Here is a 26,734-nt window from a genome sequence, read left to right on the forward strand (position 1 = left end):
AGGGAAATGACATTACCATCATCTTTAGAGAGTACTTTCTATGAGCCAGGAACTAGCCTAAGAACTTGAGTGCATTATCTTGTCTAATCTATTAATATAACAGTACCGCATGAAAAAGTTACTATCATTATTAGCACTTTACTGAGGAGAAAACTCAATCTTGGGAAACTTATGCCCAAACCCAGCAGGTGATAGCTCAGAATTTGAATTTCATCCAACACCCAAAGCTATTCTGCAAATAATTTCTAGATCATTTTACCTAGAAGAGAGAATAATTATAAGAATAGTTCTAGCATTGTTATAGAATCGGGATTGAACAAAGGCCAGGCAAGGAGCCTGCTCAGGCTATTATAAGGGTTTTGAGGAAAGATGATGAGGGTAGTTAAGTATATTTTCAGTGCTTGCTCTGCTATGTTCTCTGTAGCCAATATTAGGTCTGTTACTTGTTGGAGCCTTCAGGAGCCTCTGTAAAATGAGGACAGTAGTGGTGCTGACATCACAGGGTTGGTGAAAGGATTAAATGAAAAAAATGTCTGTCAATCACTTGGTACCACGTCTGCGATGTAGCTGGCCCTTAATATACACAGAAGTTTACAAGGTATTTGTTTAATAAATATAAAGAGGTTCACTCCAAGAAATTTTATTAAGTACTTAATAACGTGTGCTTTGAAGTGTACACATGGGTACAATCAGCGAACAACACGAGCAGGTAAGCAAGTGAACAAACAATTTTAAGTGCAATAACTGCGTGTAAGGAAAAATGGAAGATGCTAATTCTTAGCTTCGGTAAGGAAATTTTTGAAGTATTTTTCTATATCTTTACGTAATAACCTTCTGATAAGTTAATTTAATATAAATCCAGATAAAATTAGTTTACAAAACTAAGAGACATAAACCAAAATGAAACACGCGATTAGGATTCCGAATCTCACCTCCCGAGGTTAGTCCTGCCCCTCACAACTCCTCCTCCGCCATAACCACGCCTCTTTTGGGTTTACAGGGCAGTATCACCTCGGCCTCATTCTAGGGCTGTCCTCTCCTGGATCTCAGCCGAGGATCATTTGCTCGCGAGAGTTCCTCCGACTACCTGCTCACAAGGCTGCTGCAGGAAACTAAGGTAAGAAGATTGCCGAGACTTAGCTCGACCACACTCCCTGAGGCCCCGCCCCTCCTCTTTGGCCCTCCTCTGGGCACCCCGCCCCAGTGTTGCACGTGCAGTTGTTGTGGTTTACGTCACGTGTTCCCGGAAGTGCAAGACAGGCCCGCCTCAAAGATGGCGACGCCCAGCGCACGAGGACGTGGTCCGTCTTAGATCTGACTTGGATGGTAGCCTTGACGAGGTCTGCGGTACCATGGACCGGCCAGGATTCATGGCGTCGCTGGTGGTGAGTGCGGGGCGGTGGGGTGGGTTGCTCAGAGTGCCGGCATCCGGCACTGGAGCCCTTGCGGGGTGCTCCGCTCTGTCTTCCGGTTTTGCCCTTTGGACTGTCCTCGGGTTACTGGCAGCCAGGTCTGAGAGGTAGCGCGGGGCTCCCAGGCCACCGGCGGGCCAGGTGTCAAGGCGACGTCTGTATTGCCAGGTCGTAAGAGACAGGCTGGGGAACGAGGGGGTATTTGACTCGTTGTCTTTTGCATACTCATTTACTTAAAAGAAAAAAGAGCTAACATTATGACTGTTAACTACTTTAAAATAGTATAACCACTGTAGAGATGTTGGGAGTTAATGAATGTATGTAACACAACAAAAAAACCTTACTCAAATCGCTCACGGCCTTTCTATTCAATACTACGTTTGTCATTTTGCTGCATCTCTTTTTCAGTCTTAGAAAATGACATGTCCATCTGTTCATTCAAAACATAATCTGCTTTTTCTGCTCCAAGCCTAGGCTTTGAAGATATATGGATGAGCGCATGTAGCCCATCAATAACGCTGTGGAGTCAGTCGACAGGCTTATTATTTAATTCCATAGCAGAGAACTACAAGAATCAACATTAAAAAAAAGAAAAAGTCTTTTACCAAATATTTTGGAGCCTCCGGTAGGGGTTACTAGATATAGCAGTTAACAAGACACAGATTGGCTGTCTACGTTTTCATTGTGTAGGATGGGCAGAGACAGAGAATAAATAATTTTTAAAATTATTTTCATGGGGTAAATGGAGGCCCGCGGTGATGTATTTACTTAGTTACCCAATTTTGGTGTTGCAGGTGTTGAGAATAACCTGGTGAACAAGATAGAGCTGCTCCTAAGGGTCAGGTGTTGGAGACAAAATAGTAAAATAACTGTTGGGATAGATAACAGGTGGGCTAGGTTCAGGGTGTTATGGGAACATATGGAAGAAAGGGATGTCTTAGCCAGACTTGTAGGATGATGGCTTTAAATCTAGATTTGTTGAAACTTGTATAAGCTACCTCTTAGAAATGTAAAGAAATAATGTTACCACTTTCAAGGAGCTTTCCTGTCTAGCTGGTAAGACAGCAGTAGTAGTTTGTCAACTAACGTTCCCGTGCCAGAAACTGGGGTAAGCTCTGAACTTACATTATCCCATTTGATTTTCAAAGCAATTGAAGCCTTATTCTAGTTTTCCAAATGAGGGAACAGGGATACCAAGAGGTTAGAGAACTAGTTCAAAGTCACACAAGTGAGATCCATTTCATGTGTGTAAGTTTTGGAGCTCATGTTCCAACCCAGGTGATATCACCTGGGAGTCCATGCCCTTACCTGGTTCTTGATACTCTCTCTGAAGTCAGCAAAGGTTGCAGTTGCTAAAAACCAGGTGAGTGCTGCAGTTAACAAATATATAGTTAATTAAAGTATGATATGATACACATGCAGTATACTTTGTTCCCAATGTATTTATAGAGGGTACAATTAGGATCAGTAGGTGGAAGTTTCAAGAAACTAGATTTCATTCCAGGTGAAGGAAAAACATTTTATTTGTTCAGCACACAGTTCATCTGCCATGGATTCTGCCCACTGGGTACTGTGGTAGGATTTGTAGATACAGTGGCATATAAGCAAAACCCCATCTCGATTAGGGAAGAAAGGCCAACAGAGAGTTGCAGTGAATGATAAGTGCTGTGAAAGAAACAAACTGAAGATATGACAGAGTAGGGAAATATCAGTGAACCTCTTAGCTGGAGTGACCAAGGCAACCATGAAGAGGTGACATTTCAGCTAAGATCAAAAGATGGGAAGGGGCTTGAATTTTTGATGATCAGAGTGGGAGGTTCAGCCATGGGGAATAGCTCACGTGGAAAGAGCTTAGAGTATTCAAATGGTGTGGCCTAATAGATAAAGATAGCATGTCAGGGGATGGTATTGGAGGGGTAGGCAAAGCCAGCTGAGGTGGAGCTTTGTGGGCTAGGGAAAAGAATTTGGATTTCATTTGAAGTGTAATGGAAGCCATTGAAATGTTTTATTATCAAAGTAGTACAGAAATGGAGTGGCTACTTTTTAACATTTTGGAGTGCCTTTGAGACAGGGTGAGTACTCCTGAGGGAGTTTGGTTTTGCTTTCTACTATGTTACCAGTAGTACCTGGCACTATGTACGCACTCAGTACTACTTTGAATGAATGAAAAGCCTAGATGATTGCTAAAGTCTTGAAACTTAGATTTGAATAATTAAATGAGATAAGATTAAACATGCAGAACAGAGCCTGGCAAGTAGCAGAGATTGAAATGTTCCCTTCCTAAAGCTTCATGAAGAGGACTGAATAAGGGGAGAGACTCTGAGATGTTGGTTTTCATTTGGAGCACAGAGCGGGCTATCTAGAAACAAGCCTCAAAGAGTACATTGATCAATGTATACTTTTAGGAAAGCAGCTGGAACTAAGTCTGAGCAACCTGAAGATATTTATATTAATAACATTTAACTTAGTGAAGGCAGTATGAAACTACTAAAACATGGGACAAAAGGGGAAGAATTAGGCAAGCAATGGGAAACCCATTTCTTGGACTAGCCTGGAGCCATTAAAAATATTGCTTGTGAAGAGAATGTATTGTAACTACATGGAAAATGCTTATGAGATCAAATTAAGAGAAAACAACATTGAATGTATGTATATTTGCTTGTGTCTAATTCAAGCTGTGTTAAAACCTAAAAAAGCCAGATTGAAATATCCCAAAATAACACTAAGTATTTTTGGTGGTAGGATTACATTGTGTTAGTCTTTTCTCACACTGCTAAAAAAGACATACCCAAGACTGGCTAATTTATAAAGAAAAAAGTCTTAATTCACTCAGAGTTCCACATGGCTGGGGAGGCCTCACAATTGTGTGGAAGGCAAGTGAGGAACAAAGTCACCTCTTACATGGTGGCAGACAAGAGAGCATGTGCAGGGGAACTCCCCTTTATAAGACCATCAGATCTTGTGAGAGTTATTCACTATCACCAGAACAGTATGGGAAAGACCCGTCCCCATGATTCAATTACCTTCCATCAGGTCCCTCCCACAACACATGGGAATTATGAGAGTGGCAATTCAAGATGAGATTTGGGTGGAGACACAGAGCCTAACCATATCATTCTGCCCTGGCCCCTCCCAAATCTCATGTCCTCACATTTCAACACCAATCATGCCTTCTCAGAGTCCCCTAAAGTCTTAACTCGTTCTAGCATTAACTCAGAAGTCCTCAGTCCAGAGCCTCATCTGAGACAAGGCAAGTCCCTTCTGCCTATGAGCCTGTAAAATCAAAAGCAAGTTAGTTACTTCCTAGATACAATGGGGTTAAAGGTATTAGGTAACTACACCTATTGCAAATGGGAGAAATTGACCAAAATGAAGGGGCTATAGGCCCGATGCAAGTCTGAATTCCAACAGGGCAGTCAAATCTTTTTATTTATTTTTTTAGGCAGTCAAATCTTAAAGCTACAAAATGATCTCCTTTGACTCCATGTCTCACATCCAGGTCACACTGATGCAAGAAGCGGGTTCCCATGGTCTTGGGCAGCTCTGCCCCTGTGGCTTTGCAGGGTACAACTCCCCTCCTGGCTGCTTTCATGGGCTGGCATTCAGTATCTGTCACTGTTCCAAGCATAGGGTGCAAGCTGTCAGTTGAACTAGCATTCTGAGGTCTAGAGGACAGTGATCTTTTTCTCACAGCTGTGTCAGGTGGTGCCCTGGTGGGGACTCTGTGTGGGGACCCCCCTATTGGGGCAGCCATATTTCCCTTCCACACTGCCCCAGCAGAGGTTCTCCAGGAGAGTTCTGCCCCTGCAGCACACCTCTGTCTGGACATCCTGGCCTAACCATATATCCTCTGAAATCTAGGCAGAGGTTCCCAAACCTCAGTTTTTGTCTTCTCCACACCCACAGAACCAAAACCATGTGGAAGCTGTGAAGGCCTGGGGCTTGCATCCTTTGAAGCCATGGCCTGAACTGTACCTTGGCCCCTTTAGCCATGGCTGGAGTGGCTGGGACACAGGGCACCAAGTCCTGAGACTTCACAGAGCAGGAGGGCCCTGTACCCATCCAGGAAACCATTTTTTCCCTCATAGGCCTGCAGGCCTGTGATGGGAGGGGCTTCCTTGAAGGTCTCTGACATGCCCTGAAGACATTTCCCCCATTGTCTGTCTTGTCAGTTAACATTTGGCTCCTGGTTACTTAGGTAAATTTCTGCAGCCTGCTTGAATTTGTCTCCAGAAAGTGGGGTTTTCTTTTCTACCACATTATCAGCCTGCAAATTTCCAAATTTTAATGCTCTGCCACCTCTAGGATGCTTTGCCACTTAGAAATTTCTTCTGTCAGATACCCTAAATCATCTCTTTCAAGTTCAGAGTTCCTCAGATCTCTAGGGGAGGGGCAAAATGCTGCCAGTCTCTTTACATAACAAGAATGACCTTTGTTCCAGTTCCCAGTAAGTTCCTCATATCCATGTGAGACCACCTCAGCCTGGGTTTTACTGTCCATTTCACTGTCAGAATTTTTGTCAAGGTCATTCAACAAATCTCTAGGAGGTTCCAAAGTTTCCCACATCTTCCTGTCTTCTGAGCCCTCCAAACTCTTCCACCGTCTGCTTGTTACCCAGTTCCAAAGTCACTCCCACATTTTCAGGTATCTTGACAGTAGCACCCTACTCTGGGTACCAGTTTACTCTATTAGTCTGTTCTCATGCTACTGATGAAGACATAACTGAGACTGGGTAATTTATAAAGGGAAGAAAATGGACTCACAGTTCCACATGGCTGGGGCTGCCTCACAATTATGGTGGAAGGCCAAGGAGGAGACTTACATGGCTGCCAATGAGAGCATGTGTATGGGAACTCCCCTTTAAAAGACCATCAGATCATTTGAGACTTACTAGCACCAGAACAGAATGGGAAACACCTGCCCCCATGATTCAGTTACCTCCCATCAGATCCCTTCCACAACATGTGGGAATTATGGGAGCTACAATTCAAGATGAGATTTGGGTGGGGATCCAGAGCCAAACCCTATCATATATGTTCTTTTCTTCTTCTGAGACAAGGTCTTGTTCTGTTGCCCAGGCTGGAGTGCAGTGGTACTGTCTCAGCTCGAGTCATCCTCTCACCTCAGTCAGCCTCCTGAGTAGCTGGGACTGGAGCCATGCACCGACCATGCTTGGCTAATTTTTTTTTTTTTTTTTTGGTAGAGACAGGGTCTTGCTGTGTTGCCAGGGCTGGTCTTGAACTACTGGCCTCAAACAATCCTCTTGACTTGGGTTCAAAGCGTTGGGATTACAGGCATGAGCCTCTGAGCCCAGCCCGCATTGTTCTTACCATTTTTCAAAAATTATTTTTGTAGAGATAGGTTTCACAGGCATGAGTCACCACACCTGGCTGACCCTAATTTTGTCAAAACCTTAAAAATGCTTTGGCTGTAAATATATAGGTGAAAAACTGCAAAGCTGGTGTTTAGTGCACTGTAATTAAAAATATTAGAAACATTAATACCTTAATTTTTTTGGACAAAACTTTATCAACAGTAGTTTGAACATTTGCTTGTGTTCTCATTATGTATTACAGAGGAAGCATCCTTTTATGCCTTGGCAAGTTGTCATACTGCTTTCTCAGTTTGGATCAACTTCTAACATTTTTTGTGCTTTCAATGTTGTGAGTTCCTTTAATGTGAAGACTTGCTGGCATAACTTACTCTGGGACATTTTTATCCTTTTCATCACAACTACTTTCCTCATTTATATTAAGTCTGCTCTCACTTACTTTCTCTGGTTACTTATCTAGATTAATGACAGCAATGTGATTATTTCCATGGCCAGCTGTTTCTTCTGTACCACCACTTATGTTTGATTTTCATTTAACTTTCGTGTTACCACTTTTCATTTCATTGCACTTTCATCTTTGTTCATCAGGTTTCTATTTTTGTAAAATGCCATGTGCATTTATTACTTGGAGTTAAGGAGGTAACACAGCTGTATGCTTTACTATCTGTGCGTGAACTGAGTAATAGTCAGTGACTTCTGTTAATTGCATTGTGATTTGTAGACTGAACAGGTGAGTAACTTTACCCAGTTACTCACAGTCAATATGCTGGGGTAACTGAAATTTGACCTGAATTGTTGGGAGATTCATGTTATTTAAGTAAACCATGGTAACTGGAAGTCATGTATGTAGATACCATGCAAAGTGAGGAGTGCTTATAGTTTTGGGTTTTTTTTCCTTCTGTTTTTAGGGAGGTGATTTTTGGCTGGTGGTGTCATTGGGGGAGCTTTTTCAAAATACTTGGGTGTCTTCTCACTGAGCCTACCCTTTTGTTGAGAACTACTGGCAGGCAGTAGGAGAGCCAAGGGGAACAATATGGGTTATGATGCCAGGAATTCTTGGGTGGAGTGAGGAAAGGTAATACGATTGAAGTATTGGGTATACTATTAAAGGAGCTTTTCTCTTTTGTTGTTTTGCCTCAAATCTTTTCTGGATAGTGGCCTCCTAGTTTTCACTGTGGAGTAAAGGGCAGTTGGTAATGGATAAGAAAATATTAACTCCAAATTTAGAAGAAATTGAGAAATATGCTCCTCTTTCTCAGGACTCGTGTGACTTGTTTCTTTTTCGCATTTGTGTCAGAGTGACCAAGTCTTCCCTTTTTGCTTGCTTTTGTGTTGAGCAAGAAATTATCTAATCACAAGTATATTCCAAATTTTGCTCAGCCAGTGGAGCATGCAAAGCACTGCTTAAAGACCACCAATCATGCAAGAACCACAATTGAGAACCATCACTGTGAGGTGTTTGTGTGTGTGTGTGTGTGCATCTGTAGTACACAGAGATGGGAGTACCTTTCTTTTCTCATTTTTCTTTGTTTAAGAAAGGTGTACGTGGAAAGTTTTAGTATTTGATAATTTAGCTGTAAATTACTTGATAATGTGCTTTTGTTACCACTTCCAAACCCTACTACTACATGTTGAAAGTTGCTTTAATTATTAAATTTTTTTATAATATAGACAAAATTCGAGTAACATTGATTCAATTCCAAATAAAGGAAAGATAAAAGTTACACCCACAATTGTCTCACCTCCCCAAATCAGGTGTCTTTTACATGCTTAACCAGATATAGTTGTTGGCCTTTGCTCTGTTATTTGGGGTTACATGCCTCAAAAATTTGATCCCCACCTTCATGGATTTCGAGTCTAGTAGGAGGCAGATGTTAAACTTAATTCTGTAATTCCAAGTGGCGATAAAACTTAACTGTTTACTGGGCAGTTTAAAAGTGCTTATGCAACTTTTTTTATAGCTGTGGTTATATAGGTACAATTTTACATTTTACTTAAAAAATTAAATATAAAAAATACAAGAATCGTAAAGCAATTTGAACACTAGTATTTCTCTTAAGTTTTTGAAGTTGATGCTGAATGTTCTGTTATGTGTCACATGATTTGCTTTCTGTTGAGTCAGTTCACTGAGGATTCTTGTCCAGAGAGCAGAATTTGAGAAGAACTTTTAATTCATTATTGCTGCTGAAAAACTTGAATTTACAGATTTTGATATATGAATTTGTCAATTGAGTTTAATACAGGAATGTAATCTTCAGTCTTTGGTAAAGTACTCTTTAGGCTTTTGCATGGTTTTTAGTATTTGCATGTCAGTATTGGTACCAGCAAACTTTGAAGGATGTTTATAGTAACATAATTCTAAATATAATAGCTCCTGTTCATTGAAAATTTATTAAGGGCCAGGCATTTTGCTAACCATATAACAGGTTCATCTAATTGCGGTTAGTTCTTTTAATGTTATTTAACTCTGAAAAACTCTATGACATATAGGTACTTTTTTCTCTGTTTCTTGTGTCAGGAAACACAGACTTAGATTACATCGTTTTCCTAAGAAGACTGACACGGTTTGGCTGTGTCCCACTCAAAATCTCATCTTGAATTGTAATCCCCATAATCCCCATGTGTCAAGGATGGGACCAAAAGGTGGACATAGTTGGATCATGGGGAGAGTTTCCTTCATGCTGTTCTTGTGATAGTGAGTCTCATGAGATCTTATGGTTTGATAAGTGTCTGGCATTTCCCCTGCTTGCACTCACTTTGTCTTCCTGGCCTGTGAAGAAGATGCCTGCTTCTCCTTTGCCTTCTGCCATGGTTGTAAGTTTCCTGAGGACTTCCCAGCAATTCGGGACTGTGAGTCAACTGAACCTCTTTTCTTTATACATAACCCAGTCTCGGGTATTTCTTCGTAGCCATGTGAGAACAGACTGAAGACCAAGTTGAGAATGAAGCCAGATCTGTTTGATGCCAAAGCTGTGTTCTTAGGCAATACTTAATTTGAAAAATTCCTGGGGAAATGGAAGAATAATTAAGTCAGATTCTAGAACCATTATTATTGTATCCTTGAGATTAGCCCCACTAAACAAAACTGAACGTCACAGTTCTTTCCATTAGGAAGTAATAATAAGCAGAGATTTCTGGAGAAGTCCCCCTGAATATTCCACAAAACGGTCAGGGTGGCTGGGGAATGCTGGGAACACTAGCAGCAGATAGCTAACCCTGGCTTTTGGTTGTCACAAATGCTGCGGCAGACCAGAACAGGGACCACTGAGCTGTGCTTGACTGCAAGATTTCTTCTGAACATTTCATCTTTTTGCCAAGTGTTATCTCATTCCACATTTCTGTTTTAGCAGCCCTGCTACATAAGATGCACTGGATTAGATATTTAGGAAGACAGAGGTGACTGATTTGGCTTCTACTCTGAAGGATCTTAATGTCTGACATGATGGTTAGTACCAAAAGTGAAATATAGGCATTATATGGTAGCATCAAGGACATAGCATTTAATTCTGACTAGAAGATTGGGGAAGGCTTTATGAGGAATGTGGCATTGGGTTGCAGCTTTAATAATGAAGAGGATTTTGGCAGGAGTGTATGTGCACACATGTGCATGTATGTATGTAATGGGGTGGAGGCGATGGTGGTCTGCTGGGTGCATTAGGCAGGAGACAAGGATAAGAAGGGCATTTTAGACTGAGGAAAACCTAAGCAGAAGCACGGGAATGAGAAGTTTCAGAACACGGCTGCATGCAGTGGCTCATGCGTGTAATCCCAACACTTTGGGAGGCCAAGGCACATGGATCACCTGAGGTCAGGAGTTTGAGACCAGCCTGGCCAACATAGTGAAACTCCATTTCTACTAAAAATATAAAAATTAGCTGAGCATGGTGGTGTGTGCCTGTAGACCCAGCTGCTCCGGAGGCTGAGGCAAGAAATTTGCTTGAACTTGGGAGGCAGAGGTTGCAGTGAGCCGAGATTGCGCCACTGCATTCCAGACTGGGTGACGAGCAAGACTCCGTCTCAAAAAAGAAATTGTCTCAGGACATGTTTGAGACATTTAAGTAGTCAGCTTGGTTGAATCTCCAAGGTCTATAGAGGGTGCAACATGAAGCAGCAGAGGAGGTAGCTTAGGGTTCTTAGTTACCATTTGCTGAGTGGCTTCTATATATCAAATACAACCAGGAAATTACAGATTTGTTTTTTCCAGGGAAAGCATTAATTTTGAATGGCTTAACTTTCATATATTTGTAATATTTATTATAAAACTTGAGCAAATGAAAAATTAACAAGATAGTAATAATATTTTTCATCCTGAGTCTTTTTCCACAGAGGCATTAACTTCTAGCAATTTACTATTTAGGCTTCCAGACTTTGAATTATGTACATACAAATAGTTACACATTTTAAAAGATGGAATTATATAGCATATATTGTTTTACAGCTAATTTGATTAAGAGTATAATGTATGTTTTTGTGCCAATAAGTATGGGTTGACCTCACTTTTTAAAAATTTAATTAGAGACAGAATCTTGCTCTGTTGCCCAAGCTAGAGTGCAGTGCATTGGGGTGATCGTAGCTTACTGCAACCTCAAACTCCTGGGCTCAAGTGAGCCTACTACCTCAGCCTCCTAGCAGCTGGGACCACAGACATGAGTCACTGTACCCAGCCTACCTTGTTGTTGTTGTTCTTCCCCCGACGCCCACGACGGATTCTTGTTCGGTCACCCAGGCTGAAGTGCAGCGGCATGATCTCGGCTCACTGCAACCTCCGGCTCCCAGGTTCAAGCAATTCTCCTGCCTCAGCCTCCCAAGTTGCTGGGATTACAGGCGCCCACCACCACACCTGGCTAATTTTTGTATTTTTGGTAGAGACAGAGTTTCACCATGTTGGTTAAGCTGGTCTCAAACTCCTGACCTTGTGATCCACCTGCCTCTGCCTCCCAAAGTGCTGGGATTACAGGTGTGAGCCACCGTGCCCGACCTACCTGTTGTTTTAAAGGCTATGTAGCAATTTATTATTTGGGTATAACTTAATTTACTTAAGACCCCAGTGGAGGAATTTTTAGGTCGTTTTCAATTTTTTCCTATTACAGAAATGCCGTAGTAGACATTCTTGTATATTTGTGCACTTATTTTTGTGGAAGAAATGCTTAGAAATAAAATAACTGGATCAAAGTGTTTGTTAATTTAAAATGTTCATTTTGCCAGATTGCCCTCCAGTAGATTATGGTAATGTTTTTTCAATAGTGCCCATACCCATTCTTCATATTCTTAATTTTTTCCAATTTAATTGGGAAAATATTTTGTTTTTATTTGATGACTAATGATGAGGAAGCATATTTTCATATTTATGTCATTTATATTTTTCTTTTGTGAATTGCCTAGTCCTGTCTTTTGCTATTTTTGAGAAAAATTAAAGGTACCTTTTTAAGATTGATTTGTAATGCCTTCTAAAATAGAAATAGTAACCCTTTATTTTATTATTAGAGCCATTGAGTGCCTCCTATTAATATGTGCTGGTGCTGGGAACATATTAGTAAACAAAACAGATACAGATCTTATGGTTTAATTGGACAGGTCCTGAACAAATGGTCAGAGGCAAAACTATGTAATTAAAATTGTGTCTGGTGCTTGGAACAAGAAACTCTAAACCTGAACTAGAGATCAGAGGGCACCTGTACAAAGTCCTTGAAATGTGGAGGATTGGATGATTTAGAGGAAAAGATCCAGGTGGCAAGAAAGGACTGAGCAAAGGGCACTTGGTGCAAGTTTTGGGAGGTGGAGGGGCTCCAGAGCTTCCAGGATCTTACAGGCGGAGCTAGGGTTTTCTTTTTCATCCTCGTTGTTGGAAAGTTTGAAAGATTTATAGGCTGGAGAGTGGCAAGATGAAATTTGCATTTTTATGAGAATGATTAATACAGAGAGGCAGCGAGCACTGCAGGGAGAGTGAATGAGAAGTAGGGAAGGGGACAAGTATGTCAGAAAGCAGAGGTGGCAGCTCTGCAGTGAGGAAGATGGTGGTTCACCTCATGGGTGGCCACTTCCTTGTGGAAGAAAATGAGCATGTCAGGGGAATGTTTCCCCTGAGAAGCCACGTTAATGTTATTGTAACCGGGTTTTTTTCTTGGGTGCTGATGAGGCACAGCTCCCCCGAGAGAATGCTGTGGGTTCTTGATCTCCAGTCTCTTAAAGAATAAGCGATGGGACCGCTGCAGTTGTGCCATATGCTCGTGAAAGTAAATATCGGACCCAAGAAGTGTCCCAGAAAGGTGATTTTATTTAGGTAGAAAAAAGAGAAGAGAGACTTCCATGAAGAGTGTGGAAGGGGATTCCAGAGGGGAAAATCCGAGAGGGGAAAGGGAGCTCCCACCATGTGGGAGGGGATTCCAGAGAGCTGGAAATCTGGTGCCAGTGAAGGAGCAGAGGAATTTATCCTGGGAGAAATTCCCACCTTTCCAAGTTCCTCTGGCCAATGAAAGGAGTTCCTTTAAACTTCCGCTGGAGTGATTGACTCTTAGTTTCTTCCTGCGCTGGTGAAATTCAAACATAAACCCTTAAATCTCCCAGACGGAGAGAGATGGGAGCGGGGCATGGCACTGGGAAATTCTTGCTCTTAAAACTACGCCCCCTCATGGACCGAAAAGAGAGCACCTTCCCTCATTATGGCTGGTTCTTAGCTGTCGTTTAGGCCAGTGGCCTGTGTTGATTTTGCTTAGTTACATTACACAGATGGTTTCGTTTTGTCCTAGAGGGGAGCAGTGATGCTTTTTTTGTGGTGGTGTGCCCTCCTCCTTTTGAGAAAAAAAGTTTTATGGCATGTAATTCTGACCTTTCACTTCTCCGTGTAATTGCAGAGCAATAATTAGGCGCTTCCTCTCTACAGCCTGGAATGTCATACATTTTTTAACTTAAGGTAGAGACATGTATTTTATCTATATGATTCTGAGATCTCAATACATTGTGATGCTCTAGTAAGGTTTGCTGGTTATCTGGGTTATGTTCTATTTCTTTGAATTTTTTCCCTAGTTGTTAGAATTTTTCAGTATAAGCTACCATAAATTATGAATCTAATCACTTGCCTGATAACCTTCTGATAAATGATTATAACAAAATAAAATTTTCAGGCTGAGCAATGAAAGTTTGTTAGAGTTTTTTATAATTAGGTTGTTATTGGCTTACATATTTTGTACATCATTACATACAAAACAATACTGATTATAGACTTTCCTTAAAATTTTCATCTAAATCTGAAATACGTGGTTGTGTGGCTAATATAGATATTCTTATTCTTCAGTTTGTCTGTTAGTTCATTTTTTTTTTTTGTCTCATGAATTTAAACGACATTTGAGTTATATAGAAGTTTGAAATCCATAGAAGTGGTTAGTAATCCTTGAGACAAGTAGATTGAATCTGGTCATTTAGTTTCCTTGGACGATAAGAATTCTGATGAAAGAAGGGTTAGAGAATCAATATATGTAAAGCAGCCAACTAAATTAAAAGAGTAATTAATTTATTGATTAAAATTTAGCAGTAGATAGCACTTCTCTGAATCCTAAGATTAAAGAGAAAATTAGGTGAAGCGCAGCATGTTTTAAAATAATCTAGTGACATGAAACATTCTCACCAGGATTTTATTCGCTCTGTATTTTGAGAAAATGAGGAGGGAGGCAAAATATTTGCTTACCAAATTATTATTAGAGATGAGGTCTCCCTGTGTTGCCCAGGCAGGAGCATGGTGGCTATTCAAGGGCACAATGATACCTCACTATAATCTCAGACTCTTGACTCAGCCTCCCAGGTAGCGGGAATTACAAGTACCTACCACCATGCCTGTCTCTACTTACTGAATTTTATAAAAATCCTGAAACAAGAAGAGTTTTGAAGAGTGGCCTTTTTACTTTCCTACATTACTTGAGAACTTTTTCCCATGACTTAGGAAAGGCTACCTTTATATCCAGAAAGAAATCCCACATTATTGGATATTCTCTTGGTACTGCTTGGTTTCTCTCCTGGCACATCTCTGTGCCATTTTGAGGGATGTCTTCTTAGGTCATTTGCAGAGTAGAACTTTAGGGTCTTTGGGTTTCTTTCATGTCTTTGGGCTGATCATAAAGTATAGTATTAAACTTGTAGTAATGTACTTTTATCTATTGTAAATTAATTTTTTATAATTAACCTGTGTTAATTAATTTGAAAATAGTATCGGATTTATCATTAAAGTATTTCATTTTTCCATTTAACTTCTAGGATGGTTTTATGGTGAGTGGTAAGTAAAGCAGATAGTATTTGCTAGGTACCAAGCTTTGTAGCACATGAACTTTTGTAAACTCAAAGGATGGAAACAATCAATCAATTTGAACTTGGCTTGTATGTTTGAATAATACTGGTTGTTTTCTTTTCCTTTGTCATGAAATGTATAGTTTAAAAATGTATATTTTAACTTTTTGAATAGGTAATGTATTCACATGGTTCAGTATTCAAAATACAGCAAAACCTAGCAATTCAGTTAAAAAATTAGTATGTAGGAAGCAGTTTCCTCTTTATAGTGCTTCTGTCTGCCTACTGTAAACTGATTATGACTCACATCTTTAAATGATGCCTTTAGATCTGTGTGATCTTTTTGTATCAGAACAAATGTTATGTTTTTGTCTTTTTAACTAATAGGTAGTGCAACTGTATTGACTTTTTTGAGACCCGCATTTTGGAGCAACTAATCATCCTGGTGAATCTAGATCTATATTTTAATAATCACACATGTAAGGATTCATATGTATTAACCTTGCTTTGATGCTCTTTGTGTTTATATTTTCTCAATTTCTGTTTTCTTTGACTAAGGTGTAACCAGTTTTAAAATATTCTAGATATACTTCACTATAATCATGGGGTACAGAGTTATTTCTTAATCATTTTCCCCCAAAATCCATTTAGCAGGAATTAGTTTTTAAAGTACAGCTTCTCCAAAACATCATGGCATCTCTTGGGAGATGACTAGTTTGGGCCGGATTTTAATTTCCTGTAGTAATTTAGCTCCTTAAAAAAATTTATTCTCAATTTAAAAATTATCAAGGAATTGTCAAATACATTTTAAGTGGAGAGAATACTGTATGAATCCTTAGATGTGTGTTTCTTAAAATACAGATCCAGATTCACAGGGATCATAAGCTGTTTCAAAATTCAATCTCAAAGAAGTCAATTTCAGATTCACTGCTTATTAGTTAAGGCAATAATAAAACTTTTGGTCCGATGTGAAAAGATCAGGATAAATTGTTTTTAAAAAAGTACAGAATAGTGCATATTGTACATCATCTTTTTAAAGAAAAGGAAACTATGTGTTCATACTTGCTTATATATGTTTAAAGTAACTTTGGAAGGATACAACAAGAAACCAATAAAGTGGTTACCTGAGTTATTAGGAAGAGGGTTGGAAGGAAACTTTGAACTCTTTACCTTTCTCTTCTTGTTGGCTATTTATTTATTTTTAAGAGACAGGGTCTTGCTCTGTCACATATGCTGGAGTGCAGTGGCATGATCATAGCTCACTGAACCCTTGAACTCTCAGGCTCAAGTGATCCTTATTCCTTAGCATCCCAAGTAGCTGGAACTATAGGTATGTGCCACAATGCCCAGCTTAATTTTTTATTTCTTACAGTGATGAGGTTTCACTATGTTACATAGGCTGATCTTGAACTCCTGGTCTCAAGTGATCCTCCCTCCTCTGCCTTCCATAATGCTGGGAGACATGAGCCACTACATGTGGCTTCTTCTAAAACATTAGTTTTAGCTTTTTGAACCATGTAAGTACTGTATTAACAATGAATTTAAATTTTGTTTAAAAATTTTTGCATTAAAAATCAATTTAAAAAGAAAATATAAAATTTACAACTTGAAAATATAGCTATTTTCCCAGGAAAACGTCTAGATTTAGGTTTGAAGGCCACAGAAGTTGTGGTTTGAAAAGAATGAGAAATGCGTTTTAAAGACTGCCTTCTTCCTGTCCTTGCCGCCAAGTGGCAGAGAGCTTATTTTGTTGTAACTTTTTTTTTCTTTTTCTCTCCCCCTCTTTTTTTTTCAAAGGCTGGTGGATTAGCAGGGGTTTCTGTTGACTTGATATTATTTCCTCTGGATACTATTAAAACCAGGCTGCAGAGTCCTCAAGGATTTAATAAGGCTGGTGGTTTTCAAGGAATATATGCTGGTGTTCCTTCTGCTGCTATTGGATCCTTCCCTAATGGTAAAATATTATATTGCTATTCTCACTTCTGTAAAGCCAAGATAAAATGGAATTTTCAGAATGGTGTGTGGTCTTACCCCACATAGAATTCCTTGTGTTGAAGCTTATCTTCTGAATTTCCTTTTTTAACCTGTTATTATGTATTACTGTTTTTTAAGTCAGGGTCTCACTTTGTCACCCAGGTGACAGTGCAGTGGTGAGATGATAGCTCACTGCAACCTTGACCTCCTGGGCTCAGGCAACCCTCCAGCCTCAGCCCCGTAAGTAGCTGGGACTACAGGGGTGCACCACTATACCCAGCTAATTTTTGTATTTTTTGTAGAGAATGGGTTTTGCCATGTTGCCTAGGCTGTTCTCAAACTCTTAGAGTCAAGCAATCTGTCTACCTTGGGCTTCCTAAGTGCTGGGATTATAGGCATGAACCACTGTGCCGGGCCTAACTCATTATTTTTGAATCAGAGAGTGTTACAGATTCCATTTCAATATATTTGTAATAGGGAAAAAAGAGCAATCTTTTAAAAATGGTTTTTGTTGTTAAAGTTTCCAGCTAGAATGCTTAAAGTATTATTTTAATGTTGTGATTCCTCAGAACAATCATTCTCAACTTTGCCTGCACATTAGAATCTATTGGGAAGCCTTAAAAAATACTGATGTCCTGTGTCACTCCTAGAATTTTAATTAGTCTAGGTTTTATCTGGGTATCATAAGTTTTAATAACTTCCCAGGTGACTACAGCGTGAAGCCAAGTTTGATGATAGCTGCTTTGAGGTCTTAGAGAGCAGGTGAACCTAAGAGGCATTAAAGATTTCTATCCTAATTAAGTCACTCTTAGATGATGCAAGTGTGTCTCACTATTGCTCTCCTGGATACTCTCCTTCCAGCATCTTTTGTTTTGGTTATGAAGTAACGTGACTTAACGACCCTCTTATTCTTTAGTCAGTATAATCTGTGTTGTTTAATCTGCTTCTTGTTATAATGTTTGCAGATACTTACTTGTTTACTGTTGGATGCCTCTAGTGGCATTCAGAAGTAAACTAAAGCAATAAAAAAATCACACATAAGACACACCCACAAAACCACAGCTCTAGAAGACTCTTAAATTCTGGGCTTTGCTTCTGTTTTTTTGCGGGATAATTCATGAGAAATTTTTACTCTTTTTTTTTTTTTTTTTTTTATAAAGACGTTTCACTACGTTTGATAGACTGGTCTCAAACTCCTTACCTCGTGATCCGCCCATCTCGGCCTCCCAAAGAGCTGGGATGACAGGCGTGAGCGACCGCGCCTGGCAAGAAATTTTTGCTCTTAAGCTGACATTTAAGTGTTCAATCTGTGAGCATAACATTTACATAAAGATTTGTAGTGCAAAGAGAAAAATCTTATTTCTGGTTTTTTTTCCTCCTGCTCCTCCCCATTCCCCGGCTATCATTAGACCTGGCAAACTCTTTTGGGCATCCTTGACTTTTTGTATATATTAATATTTGAGTAATTGTAACAAGTTGTTATTGAGCTTCCACTGCATGCCAAGCATAAAGTGTGGGAAAGGGGCATGGGTTCCCAAATTTGTCCACTTTGAAATCACCTGATTACTGAAGAGCTTAAAGAAATACAGTTGATCCTTAAGCAACCTGGAGGGCAGGGGTGCCGACCTCTCCTGTGCAGCTGAAAATCAGAATATAATTTTTGACTCCCCCAAAACTTAACTGCTGATAGCATGTTGCTGCCTTTGATATTATAAATAGTTGATTAACACATACTTTGTATGTGTGTTACATATTAACATATATTTATGTGTTGTATGTTTTATTTTTTATTCTTATCTTTTGAGACAGGGTCTTGCTGTGGCACCCATGGAGTGCAGTGGCGCGATCTCAGCTCACTGCAGCCTCCACCTCCTGGGTTCAAGTGATTCTCCTGCCTCAGCCTCACAAGTAGCTGTGATTGCAGGCACAGAACACCACACTTGGCTAATTTTTGTATTTTTAGTAGAGACCGGGCTTCACCATGTTATCCTGACCTCATGTGATCCGCCTGCCTTGGCCTCCCAAAGTGCTGGGATCATAGGCCTGAGCCACTGTGCCTGGCAAACGTTTTATATACTGCATTCTTACAACCAAGTAAGCTAGAGAAAAAATGTTATTAAGAAAACAATAAGGAAGAGAAAATGTATATTCACTAAGTGGAAGTGGGTCATCAATGTTTTTCATGTTGAGTAGGCTGAGGAGGAGGAAAAAGAGGAGTTGGTCTTTGTGTCTTAGGTGTGGCAGAGGCAGAAAAAGTAGAGGAGGTAGAAGGGGAGGCAAGAGAAGCAGGCCCACATCGTGTATCTTTATGGAAATAAATCATAATTTCTCTGTCACTTTTTTGCTATTTCTTTTCTCTAAAAATGATTCTATGTGGTAGCAATGCTTTCACCATTTGCTTTAGTTTCAGTGCCCATATTGTAGAAGAGTCCTTGTCATAAAAGAAATCAAAAGCAGTCTTTAATAATCAGAACCCTCCTGCTAGATTGTCTAATGTCATTTTCTGGCACTTCTTCTATATCTTCCCCCTCATTATTTGACGCTGGTTTGGAAGCAGTCATCTCCACCAGGTTGATTTCTGTTAAGTCTTCTGGTGTGGTATCTGTTAGCTCTTGAATTTCTTTAAGATCTATATTTTGAAACCCTTCACCCCCAACTTTTATTTTTCCACATCCACAATCTCTTTTATGGTTTTCTTGATTGGCTCTGTCATGAATACTGTGAAGGATTTGCTTGCTTCTCTTCCTTGCTAGTAAATGTCCTTGTGACATTTTTCTTTTCCCAGAATAGGGCACTTTCATCTATATTAGAAACCTATTCAGGCAGATTTCCTTTCTCTTCAGTGATTTACTTAATGGCAGCTGGGAACTTGATTACTGATTGATGGATGGCAGAAGCTGCTTCTCCTGTTACCTTGACATTTTTAAGCCAAATTATCAAACCATCCTTGGCTGGCATTAAATCCTTCAGCTTTAGATCCTTTACCTTTCTCTTTTGTCAAGAAATTACTTTGCTTTTTCTCAAATCATTTTAGGGATAATAATAAATATGCCTTTATTATAGCAATTCTATTCCCACATAAAAGCTGCATTTTCAAAACAAGAAAAAAGTTACTTTGCAAAGCTACAGAGATGGGTTAATGAGTTTCTATTTTTTTCCTTTTTTTTTTTTTAAATATACAATAAATTAAGCTGGATTCTTTCATCCTGAAATGGTTGTGAGCTGCAGCTTCAGATTTCAGTCTGTAGTATCTAACAAGCAATTTTTCTTATAATGTCATGACTCCTTTCTGCTTCTTAGGAGCTTGCTTGTAATGTCATGACTTTTCGCATCACTAGTGGCACTTTGTATGGGTCCTATGGCATTATTCAGAGTTTGTGGTATGGCACTAACCACAACAAAAAATACATAAGAACTGGGAGAGATCCTTTGTACTGTGATACACAATTTACTGGGGGAGATGAACTGCTCTTCTGGAGATAATTAGTGTCACATGGCATTTTTAAGTGGCTACTTGGCAACACCTGAACTCATTATAGCAAGAGGAGGTGGCTCAGAGATACCTCAGTAGTACAGTATATGCTACAGTTAATTTTATGCAGTTTTTGATTTAGCACTACACCTCTCTTTTTTTCTCCCTGAGACCAGGTCTCACTCCATTGCCTAGACTGGAGTGCAGTGGCATGATCTTGGCTCACTGCAACCTCAACCTCCCAGCCTCAGTCTCCCAGGTAGCTGGGACTACAGGTATGGGTAACCACACCTAGCTAATTATTTATTTATTTTTGTAGAGACAGGGTTTCTCCATGTTGCCCAGGCTGGTCTTGAACTCCTGAGCTCAAGCCTCAGCCTCCCAAAGTGCTGGATCACTGTTGTGGGCCACTGTGCCTGGCCCTTCTTTACCTTTGTTTACATTTCTCTCAACTATGAATGATGTGATCTGTGGTTTGTGTTTGTAAGTTTTGATAAATTTTAACTTTTTATAATATATTTTATGTTAGGAAATGGTAAAATAGGCTAGTATTGACATTTTATGTATTAATGAGACAGCCTTTCCTTAATTTTTTTTTTTATATTTCTAGGCTATGTGGTTCATATATAAGTTGCTTCAAATCGTCATGAATCTCCAAAAAAATCTGCCAATATATTTATTGTATATTGGAATATTTGTATAAGTGAACCTGTGCATTTAAACTCACGTTCAAGGATTACCTGTACTGGTCCTTCTCACCTAACCCCAGAGATTGTGACTTAATTGGTCTGAGGTATAACCTGGGCATTGGATGTTTTTTTTAAAAAAATCCCAAGATGATTCTTGTATTTAGACAAGTTCGAGAACCTCTAAACTAGGGAATTGCAAAGAAACGTGTCACTAAGTCCCTATCTTTTGGTCACCATTTTTTTATGGTGTCTCCTTCATTTACACTCATTGTTCTAAAGATCTTTTTCTCTTACATATTGCACATAAAGATTATTGTGGGAAGGTGTACCACTAGCTATAGTGTGTAGGTTAAATGGTGCTGTCATTAAGATCACAGGTTTTACATTCTTAGGAATTTATATTTAAAATGTGGTTTTGAATTTATTTATTTATTTTTTTGCCATCCACCAAACTTCAGTGAATGGAAGATGCTAGGGAAAAGTCAAATTACCAGGGTTTCAAAACTAGTGTTGTTTTTACTGCAAATTTTGATTGAAATGGACTTTTGTGTGTGGTGTCTTTTCTTTTGCTATTGGCTAAGGTTCTAATCTGAGTACAGAGCTTCACTCTAGTTGATCATCAGTGGCTGTGGATGTTTTTGTAAACCTGTGCTGCAGAAGTGAGGGGTTGGGGTTGGTACCAAAGATGGAAAGAGGTGAAGAGAAGACTTATGTGTTATTCCCTATTTCAAAGGGAATGTAGAGAAACCATATATATATATGTTTTATATATAATTTTTATTCTTTTTGAGCTGGAAGAAACTATAGTTATCAGATAGCCCAGCCCCTTTTCTTTGCTTTAGCTTGTTCAGTGCCCCCACTTGGAACCTGACTGTACCCACATTTAGTAGAGGCCTTCTTGGATGCCCCTGGGGAAACATGGAGTGAGGTTTGGAACCTGGAACTTATATTCTTAAAGGGATTGTGTAGTCACAAAAGAAGCCATAAAGTTAGAAGAGGTTGAGGTGGTTAGCCATGAAATGGAGGAAGTTTTACCACTGTCTTTCTCCCTTTCCTGGGGGTTAGGAGGGTAGGATGTATAGTGGCAGAACTCAACCGCTGAATGCAATTGGAGGTATTATAGTTGCACATTTAGTGAGTGGGCAGAAGTGGGAAAAGCGTATGAAGAAACACGAATGGGAATAGGCTTGTGTTAACTATGTAAAACTGCCTGAACTGGTTATTATTTATTCATGGATGGCGTGCCTCTTCATTTGGCCTAGTGTATATTTGTTAACATGTGAAGATCATCCTTTACAAGATTGTTGCTTTGGAGAACTGATTTTCCCTATCAAGCTGTTTTCCTCAGTGTTTCAGACTTTAACTGTGACATGTTGAAATGTCCTTCAGAAAATGATTTTGTCATTGCTTTATCTCTTGTGCCTTATCTTTTATCCAACTGATAAACATATATTGATTAACAGTACATAGAAAGTTTAAAAGCCCTCAGGGGCAGCTAGGATCAGTTCATGGTGATGGGGTAGCTTTTTAGAGATTTTGATTTCCAGTTTTAATTAAATGGTTGATCGTTTTCTTGATGTAAAGGTGAATTTATGCAGTAAAAAAATAGCCATGGTTATTTTGTGTAACCAGCAGTAAAACGTTATAGAATAGACATTTTCTTTAAGTTAAATTGTATGTTTGTAATTTTAACCTGTGTATTTATCAATGTAGTTGATTGTTTTATGGCCACAAGGATCATAGAAATTCATATCCTTTTCTAATGTTGACTTTAAAAATGTTTAAGTAATTTTTCAGTATAATTGGTAAGTGCTGGATTAGCTTGTGTGCTCCCACAGGGTAGGCATTATATTTTCTGCATTTTTTAAATTCTAAGATGAGGCATATAACATGGTCTCAGTAAATTCTGAAAGAGTGGGGAGTAGGAAAAAAAGATACGTGCTTATCACCTTTTCTATTATCTCATAATTCAGTAATTATTGTCATACCTTTTGAGAAACATGTTTCTTAACAGTTTGAATATATGTGTTTAAACTTTGTCAAAGACTGGCTTGTTTTAAATTTCAGCTGCTGCATTTTTTATCACCTATGAATATGTGAAGTGGTTTTTGCATACTGATTCATCTTCATATTTGACACCTATGAAGCATATGTTGGCTGCCTCTGCTGGAGAAGTGGTAAGTAAGAAATACTTACAAATATATACCATGTGTATAAAATACTTCAGAAATGCAAGTCATGCATATGTTTTCAGTACATATTTCATTTTTTAAAAATATTTTTTAATTATGAAAGTCATAAATGCTAACAAATGTAAAAATGGATTACATATGACAGTTAAAAGATAGAAACTGGCAACTAAAAGAGATGGATCTAAAACATAATTATATGGAAAAAAGAAAAAGAGGTAGGAGAAGGTATCCATGAGAATTGACAGCTTTGTATTGTATCAGCACAACTGAGCTGAAACTGCATTTCCCAGAATTTCCTTCTGAAGTAGTTTCAGTTTGGGTCAGCCACAAGAGAAATCTGCATGTTCTTTGTAAGGTAGAAGTGAAGCAGCTGCTGTATTTATGCTCAGAAGGTTGGCACATGGTCAGGCACTGTTGGAACTCACACGCCCGGTCACTGACTTTGCTGTATTACTGTGTTGGCATTTGGCTTCCAGCTCCTCTGGCTCCCACTGGTTGTTCTCCATCAGCTTCCCCAAATTCTAGGTCAGATTTGTGGGCTCTGTGATGCAGGGCGCCAGCTTATGCTGCAAGTTCTCTCACAAGCTGGTGAGAAATAAATGTGTGTTCTAGTCTGTCCTTGTTCTTCCTCCACTTCACATCCATCTTTCCTTCCCTGTTGCCTGCCCGTTGATTTCTTAGAAACAGCAGGAGCAACCATATCACTTTTTTTTTTTTCGAGACAGAGTTTTGCTCTTACTGCCCCGGCTGGAGTGCAGTGGTGCTATCTCGGCTCACCACAACTTCCGCCTCCTAGTTCAAGTGATTCTCCTGCCTCAGCCTCCCAAATAGCTGGGATTACAGGCATGTGCCACTATGCTTGGCTAATTTTGTATTTTTAGTAGAGATGGGGTTTCTCTTTGTTGGTCAGGCTGGTCTCGAACTCCCGACCTTAGATGATCTTCCCACCTAGGCCTCCCAAAGTGCTGGGATTAGAGGCATGAGCCACCACGCCTGGCCTCCTGCCTTTTGATTTCTATCCAAACACTAGATGCAGAAGCAACAGCCTTATACAAACTGCTTAATTAGCACCCATAATTGCTGCTCAGATCTCTATAATCCTTATCCTTATCACTAACAGTAATGAAACCTTAACTGATAGAGAAATACTAATTGAAAAAGAGTTTGTGGCATAATATTAGGAAAAAATACTTAAGGCAAAAAACAGAGACCAGTGCATAATGATACAGGAACAGTTATTTCAGGAGCTGTAACAAACCTGAACCTGTACTGAATAACATAGTCTCAAAACATACAAAGCAAAAACTGGCAGAATTTTAAGGAGAAATGAACAAAACTATAGTCTTAGTTGGAGATAGTCACATCTCTGTCTCAAAGCATTAAGGACAGGTGGGCATAAACTTATTAAGGCCATAGAAGATTTGAACAACACGTGGCAAGACTGGTCTGCTGATACATATAAAACTTTGCACCCAACTAGATCAACTTTTTTCAAGCATAATCGGAACTTTAATAAAAATAATAGCCCACAGGGCAAGCTTTATTGAGTACTGCAGAGACTGTGTCATTATAGATTATTTGCTGTGTCATTATCATGAAGTAAAATTGGAAACTGACAAAAAATAGTCTGTTCCTACCATGTGTTTAAAAAGCAGACTCTTTTGTAAATAATTTCAGTTGAAGTAGAACACAATACTGTAAGTGCTAAGTATAAGTGATACTTACTTTTGTTTTTATTTTTGAAGAGATGGGGGTCTCATTATGTTTCCCAGGCTGGTCTCGAACTCCCAGCCTCATGTATCCTCCTGACTCAGCCTCTCCAAAGTACTGGGATCACATGTATGAGCCACTGTGCCTGGCCGAAAGTGATATTTTTAAACCGAAATCATAAATATGGTTATGTTTTGTGTTTTTTAAATAAACACCTCAAAACTAATGCAGAAGAGAAATGTGTAATACAAATAAAAGTTTCTTCATAACCCTTATTAACTTACCGTTCTCCCTACCCTTTCTGCACAATACTGAGGGACAGCCTTGTCTGTTGCTTATTCGTGTTATTTTCAAATCACACAGGCTGGTAGTCATGCAGTCCTATTAACCCCCCAGCCTTGCGATGGGCATAATGGGAATGGACAACACAGTGAAGAAAAAGTCTTAAGTTTGTAAGCCTTTTAGCAAATCACGTTTTTCTTTGTAATTAGAACAGTAATGGTATATGTTTACGTAGAAAACTTGGGAAATGAATTAGCCTTTATAACATTTACATTAAAAAATTGTGTTATATTGTGAATTGGTTTCTGATGCACTTGTTTTCTTTAGAAAGTTTGAACGAGAATCTACAAACTGCTTAGTAACCTAATATTCCTTGCTTAAGAATATAGTGGATTGGAGATATGGAAAAAAGAGGTAACAGAAAAGTAAAAATTAACATAAAGGAGATAATTTTTTTAAACCAGCTTTATTAAGACATAGTTGACACACCATACAATTCACCCATTTAAAGTGTACAACTCAGTGGTTTACACCATAGTCACAGAGTTGTACAACCATTGCCAGACTCCATTTTAAAACATTCATCACTCCCCAAAGGAAGCCCTTACCCATTGCAGTCACAATCCCCATTTCACCCCACCCTCCCCACCCCTAGGCAACCAGTAGTCTACTTTCTGTCTCTCTGAATTTGCCTCATTTGGACATTTCATATAAATGGAATCCTACAATATGTGGCCTTTTGTTACTGACTTTTTTCAGCTAGTGTGGTGTTTCCCAGGTTCATCCGTGTGGTAGCATCTGTCAGTAGTTCATTTCTTTTTAAAATTATTTTTGATGGTTATGTTCTGACATCACAGTCTCATTACTTGCAGTTAGTTTGAAGTAGATATACTTATGTTTGTTGATACGTTGTTGAGAGCAACGAGCAAAAAAAAGAACCTGGCCACTTCATTTCACATGGGGCTATCTTTCCTGAAAGCTAGTTTGCCATGTTGAAGGGCAGGCTTTCTTCAGTTTATAAACTTTCTGTCCAAGAAAATAAAAAGTGATATAATAGGTAGGGCAAATAGTAGCTATAGATTTCTCATGTTAATCGTGTATCTTTTATTGGTAGAAAGTCCTGTTCTACAAATACTGTAATTCTAAAAAATTCAAATGCTCCTAATATTTGTAACTAATGTTTAAAAAAATTGGAGCCTTGGAAAAAGGCTCAAAGTTTTTAAGATTACCAAATATGATGTCATAACATTTGGCATGTGGACGGTTAGGCATGGGAGGTGGGGTAGGTAGACTCTAGATTAAGAAACAAGTATTCATGAGACTGGAGTTAAAACAGATAAGGACATTCTTATTCGATTGTGTCTCTTGGGGGTTTCTTGGTCCCTGAATTGGTAAGG

General features: G+C 39.2%; 1 protein-coding gene across 6 annotated transcripts in view; it reads left to right on the forward strand.

The window, feature by feature from the left end:
- The first annotated feature begins 1,003 nt into the window (after window positions 1-1,003).
- The window catches only part of SLC25A26 (solute carrier family 25 member 26), a 175,571-nt gene continuing 149,840 nt past the window's right edge, over window positions 1,004-26,734 (forward strand). For 2 of the 6 annotated variants that reach the window (XM_078351444.1, XM_008981984.5), the window contains exons 1-3: window positions 1,004-1,117; window positions 16,816-16,972; window positions 23,221-23,330. In XM_078351444.1, the coding sequence (XP_078207570.1) occupies window positions 23,295-23,330 (36 nt within the window). In that variant the 5' untranslated portion in view covers window positions 1,004-1,117; window positions 16,816-16,972; window positions 23,221-23,294. Of the gene's footprint in view, window positions 1,118-1,258; window positions 1,386-16,815; window positions 16,973-23,220; window positions 23,331-26,734 lie in introns of those variants that run through there. The other 4 variants (XR_013527422.1, XM_002758529.6, XM_008981981.6 and 1 more) reach the window with 2 other exon arrangements.

The sequence above is a fragment of the Callithrix jacchus genome, chromosome 15 (assembly GCF_049354715.1).
Source record: "Callithrix jacchus isolate 240 chromosome 15, calJac240_pri, whole genome shotgun sequence".
NCBI lineage: Eukaryota > Metazoa > Chordata > Mammalia > Primates > Cebidae > Callithrix > Callithrix jacchus.